At 37.7% G+C, this 5,939-nt stretch overlaps 1 protein-coding gene across 4 annotated transcripts in view; it reads right to left on the bottom strand.

Moving 5' to 3' along the window:
• Positions 1-1,751: 1,751 nt before the first annotated feature.
• MEGF10 (multiple EGF like domains 10) overlaps positions 1,752-5,939 on the bottom strand; it is a 97,823-nt gene continuing 93,635 nt past the window's right edge. For all 4 annotated transcript variants that reach the window (XM_026866306.1, XM_026866309.1, XM_026866307.1 and 1 more), the window contains 2 exons: positions 4,382-4,588; positions 1,752-3,426 (listed from right to left, as the gene is read on the bottom strand). In XM_026866306.1, the coding sequence (XP_026722107.1) occupies positions 3,266-3,426; positions 4,382-4,588 (368 nt within the window). In that variant the 3' untranslated portion in view covers positions 1,752-3,265. The remainder of the gene's footprint in view (positions 3,427-4,381; positions 4,589-5,939) is intronic.

Here is a 5,939-nt window from a genome sequence, read left to right as displayed (position 1 = left end):
CCATTTTCTCATGTGAATGCAAGGCATCTCTTTCCTATCTGTGGTGAAGCCAGTTCTCTTGAGTAGATGGTGTTTGCTAACTCATTAAATTCCCACCACAATATATTATGCGTGTTCAGAAATACTTAAACTCTCTAAAGAACATACAGGGGTATACCGAAAGGGCTATGTGACAGTCATGAGGACTGAGTTGGGAGTCTCTTTAAACTGACAGAAGTGTGTACTCCAGGGCAAGCCTCCCCAGCCGTACAGGAGACAGCAGGATTGCTAATGCAAGTCCCATGTGCTTTTCTCCTCTGGAATGATATACAGGTACCATTTAACAAGAATGTGTTACCCCTGCAGGCAATCTGAGTGTCTACCAACAATCATTCACTGAAGTAAATTCACAAGTCGTTTATGTGACCTATATGTATTGCAAATCTGGCTCAGAAATATGCAGACATTGCTTATGCTGACTACACAGCAAGAGTTTTACACACGTATAGGAAGGCAGACATTGGTAATGTGTATATTTAGAACATACACAAAAGGCAAAATTATCAGAAACACATCCATTTTTATGGATATTTGGCTGAATATACCACTTGAGGATATGTGACATACCAGAAATTTTCAAACAAATACAATTTGTTCTGCTCTTCACTTTTTCATATAAAAACCTGTTTATATTATGAAGATTAATTTATCTAGTGGTCTCCAAATTTTACACGGAGTAAGAAAATAAATTTTTGTGAGCTCACAATTGCTAAATACAGCATTTGCTATTCATGGCTTCAAATAAAGTTTTTATTTTAAAGTCTGTTTCACACAGTACAAACACATGTATATACCAGTAGCTCTGCATGTTATCTATATGCACACAAACCCAATCAGTACTTTGTCTTATAGAAGGATTAAATGGTAACTGTTTTTTGAAATCTTGCAGTTAATTTCTGTACTTGCCAGATCCAAAGATAATAAAATCGTTTATTCCACAGATATATAAGAAATGCCCAGGGAATTACAGAACAGCCAGTGCTCACAGCCAGCAGAACCAAAAAACTTTATAGGGCACTTCATACAGGCATATACATTCTCAGGCTTGGGCACATCACCAACAATGTCTCTGGATGCAGATGTCTGATTTATCACCACCTCAGTGACAACAAATAAATAAGCAAGCTGTATTTCTACGTGAGCTCCGTGATTCCTCTTAAAAAAATTTCCAAACATTTTTTCAGTTTTTCTTCCAGTGGATCCTCTGTTGCATTTTGTATTCCAAAGGCATCTAATTGTCATTTATCAGTGCTGTCACAATAGTGATAATTCTTTGTCTCAGACTGTTAGCAGATAAAAATGGTCATGGCACGCCCTGTGTTAAGCCAGAGAGCATGTAAACTGAACTCTTGACCTATCAACTGTCCTTCACATTGTTACAGTGCATCACAGGTCTCGTGCCAAAATGTGACCCCAACACAGAAAAGACCAGAGGACTACTGCTTCCCATTATATGCCTGTATCCTTTCCCTATCCAGTCCCCATCAGTCGAGGATATAACAGTCCTCCAGACAAGATATTCTATTCACAAGAAGCTACAGAGTTACCACCAGAGCAGGGTGGAAATGCCTGTTGGGGTTCTAAGAATGTTAGCAGGTAGCGTCCCTGACGTCAGGAGCAGCTGAAAGTAATACTGCCATATCATTTTTTTATGTATCTAAAGGTAACTTTCCACTGAAAGAGAACGTCCAGTCTATATAACCATTTTATTATTAGGATGATGTGTTTGGGGGACAATTTTGCTTCAACAGATGGATACCTTGGCAAATTTAATTTTCTCTGAATTATGCAGTTCATAACAGATTCTTTTGGAGGGAGAGAAGGGAGCCTTTTGGAAAGATGATGTCCATCCATATAGTCATCAGAATAAGCTAAACTTTCAAGAGGGACTGCTTTTCACTTTCCTTCAGCATTCTTTTAATTATCCTTGAGAAAAACACCTTGATTTTTTTCACCAATTCATTAAGTTAAACTATTATGGATTAGCTAACTACCTCTGGATAAACATCTTAATCCTCTCCCTCTGCCCAGAGGTCCCTTTAACCAGATAAATAAAGTCCAGCTGACAAAAATGCAAAATAAATGGACACAAAGTAGAACACTTTTGCAATTACAAGCTAGATCACTAGAAACACAGACACAACAAGGAGACACAAGTTAATGAAGAATGGGGAGTACGTGTCACATTATTAGCAATGCAAAAGACCAGCTTAAGCATGACATCAATTATAAAAAAAGGTGCCTTTTTAGCAAGTATGCACAGAGATTGATTAGTTATTTCTAAGAAAAAAAAACAGAACACTTTACTATTTTTATTCTATATTACAGTCATTATTACTATCTGTTTATAAAACGTAAACCTTTCCTTGCAGTTAAGATTTACAGCAGTCATCACCTTTGTCCACTCCTTACATAATCAGTCCATGGTGATAAAAGTAAGACTGATTTCATTTACATAATTTCTGAATTACTGATATGTATTTTTACTTGCGTATGGCAGACATAGTGGTCAGAACTGCAACATATGGAGCTGAATCATAGCAAAAGATTTGCTGAAGACTGGTGCTGGGTCTGGAGTACTAATAGATCTTGAGGCATCATATAATATTGATGTATGCAATGCTTTTATCTCCAAAACTACTCAAGCAAGATACCCCACTGCCAGTAGTAGACGAAAAAGCCTGATGGATTTCCCAAACAACTGCAGTATTGTGCTTACTTATCCCCATCCAATCTTGTTTCTTAGTATGTCTTGACTAAAGATCACAATGGAAGGTAAAATTTGGCAAAGCAGTTTTTCTTCTACGTAACTAGTGAATCAGATCACCTGTACAAAGTGGTATTTGGTAAACTGCACTGTCCTGGGAGTATTTCTACGCTGAAACATGACAAATATGAAGTCTATATTTAAAGTAGATGAAATGGGATGTTATCAAAACTAATCTGCAAATGTATTTTTAAGCCAGTATATTATAGAATAAATGAGTTGCATACCTGTTTCTGTAACATTTACTGCCATGAAAAAAAGAATGATCAGGATCCCCAGAGTGTGGCATTTGCCCATCTGTCACTTGTATACACAATACAAACCTCATGTTGAGATTCTATTTAATGTACAGCAATTGTTTGCTGGACAGATTAAGAGCCAAAAATTATGCTGAATTAGAAGAAGGAGCACAACCATGCCACTCTGCCCCTTCAGAGTCCTACACATCAGCTTTTGGGGTCATTCGCTGCTGAACTCCTTTGTAGAGGATGTGGGGCTATCTCGAACCGGTAGCAAGTCATAATGACATGGAATATGGCTGTTTTTTGGAAGATCATAAGGATCCTGGCTGAAACGTCCGCTGCTGCTGAATGCTCCCTGCACAATGCTGACTGTAGGTTCTGTGATAAAAGAGAGCACAAACATTCAGCACTAGAAATGGCAAACAGAAGGCAAACACTGTACTTCATTTCAGTTTGCATTACAAAATATCCACTCCTTTCTGCTTCAATATAAAGCCTTGTCATGCTGAAATGCAGGTGTACAAACAAAGGCTGATGTTAAGATGTTTTGGGTTTACACTAAGTTACACCTAGATGTGGGCTTTTACTGGCAGAAGCAAATAGAACAGCATTTGTTCTTTGTGTGTGGAAAAACTAAAAAAAAACCCCAAAGGCCAAATTTAAGACTTTCAAGATTTTATAAAAATGCTTAGAAGCACCATGGGGATATTGATGGATTTCAGAGGAATCTCTAATTGGGGACAGAAAAGGAAGATGGTATCCTATGACATGTGGCATACATTTTATTCCAGACCAGAGACCATTAGGATAACTTAACATTCCACAAGACCCCAAGGTTTTCTGTAACTACAGTAACTACAGTAATGCAGTAACTAGATAGAGCCCATATCAGTAAAATACTGTGTCTGTGGGTGAAGATGCTGTTTTTTCAGATCAAGAGGAGGAAACTTATTTTCTATCCCTTCCATACACTTACTCCAGCTGTGTTCAGTACTTAACAGCCTAATCTAGAGTTGATTTATACTGCAATCAAATGCTCATCTTATCTTTATGGTGTTGTGTAAAGAAAGGGTTTCAAATCAGGGAAATTCAGAGGTATCTCTAGATTACAGAACAGAGCTGAACATATTTCAAACACTGTTCTTGTGAATTACACCACTTATCTCAAAAGAAGAATGTTGCTACAGCTTTTGCTCAGGAAATAGAATCTGAACATGTTGTCATTTTTGTCAGTGATTTTTCATGTGTTTTGATTAAAGTAATTCAAAGAAAAAAGAAGTCCTGTGCTCTTTGTTCTTAACCTTCAACGTCTAGGAGTAGATTTTGTACTTACCAACTTCATAAACATTTTTACTGGCTGAAGAAGAGCTGGCAATCTCAGCATATGGAGAGTCCCTGCGTGCTGGTGACTTCATTTCAACATATCCACATTCAGAACTTTTTGGTACAAGAGTTGGTGGGTCTTTTATAGTAGCGTATGGGTTCTCAGAACTACTTAATGAGCAATTACTTAAATTGTATTCAGAGTTCTTCACTAGATCTGCAAAAGGAGAATACATTACTCTCTCAAGCATGCTACATACTATGGACATTGCTAATAAACAGGGCATTCTTTAATTTTGAATTCTAAAAAGTCAGTCATAAATTAGTATTTAAATGAAAACCATTCATAACACTGCAAAATTGTTATACAGCAATTAAGGAAAGCAATTCTAACTGATATGCTCTTTTGTGGCCTTAGTCTTGACATCAGCAAATTCTTGTTGCAAAGTCCAAGCACCTTCAATTCTGGTTAAAATAGCTAGCAATAAATACAAAAAATGCGTAGAATCAGTTTTTAATAGGCACTTCAAAATACTTTTTGCCTCTTCAAGTGCTGAACTCTGGACACTATTAGAAGATCTAAGACTGTTCCCAACAGCAATGTCTGGGCAGGTGGTAACTTCTAGAGATGGCCTGTTTGGTGTTTGTGGTTTGAGTATGCAGCCACACTGAAATAGTAACCAGCTTCTCCTAAGTTTCCATAAGGTGCACATAGGTGAACTGAAAAGGAAACACCAGGTGGCTTGTCATTTCAAGATTTAGCTGAAGGGCAGGTAACTGTAGTTTAAGAGAAGACATAGTTTGTTATGCTGGGAAGAGATTTGGTGGCATCCGTGTTACTCTGTTCTCTGTGTTGTTCTGTGATATGCTGTGTTATTTAAGCTTTAGAGCTGAGACTTTCTCAGATTGTTCCCAACAGTGAGTATCTAGTGTGAGACTGACCTTGGTGAACCTCTCGGTGGTTAGATGCTCACAACTGTGACTCTTCTAAGGTATTTTAAATTGGCCTTCCCCTAATCCTCCAAGAAATGTCAGGGATAATAAATCACTCCATCTTAATTGTCTTGTATTACACACAAGGTGAAAAAACAGCTGCTTTTTCTACATTTTTGACTCATAATTCATATGGACTTAGTTGCACTTTTTTCATTGTTTAGACATCCAGGCATTCTAGTCACCCTTGCCATACCTTAATCATATAACAAAAATAGTGGCACACACCAGTATAAGTGGTCCAGTATAAAGTCTTATGAGAAAACTGCAGAATTCAAAAGATGAAAATATCACCACTACCCTGAATTTCTGAAGCTTTGCCTTTCTTTCTATGTATTCATATTTTGATATCCCTTCTGAAGGCCTGCACTGAATTGTGATGAAGCACTACAGGCCTGTAGTCATGTAGTTCTACACTGACCAGGCCAGTTACAAGAGAAATTGGTTCTCTTTTAAAGGCATCCTTACCTGTTTCACTAGGCTGAATTCAAGGGCCAGCCCCCTTCTGCTGTCTAGAACAGAGCCATTTCATGACTTGATCACTACAGAAACATTTGATCTATGCGACACATAGG

The sequence above is a fragment of the Athene cunicularia genome (assembly GCF_003259725.1).
Source record: "Athene cunicularia isolate RWA chromosome Z unlocalized genomic scaffold, athCun1 chrZ_part2, whole genome shotgun sequence".
Taxonomy (NCBI): Eukaryota; Metazoa; Chordata; class Aves; order Strigiformes; family Strigidae; genus Athene; species Athene cunicularia.
This window is presented reverse-complemented; position numbering and strand designations above follow the sequence as displayed.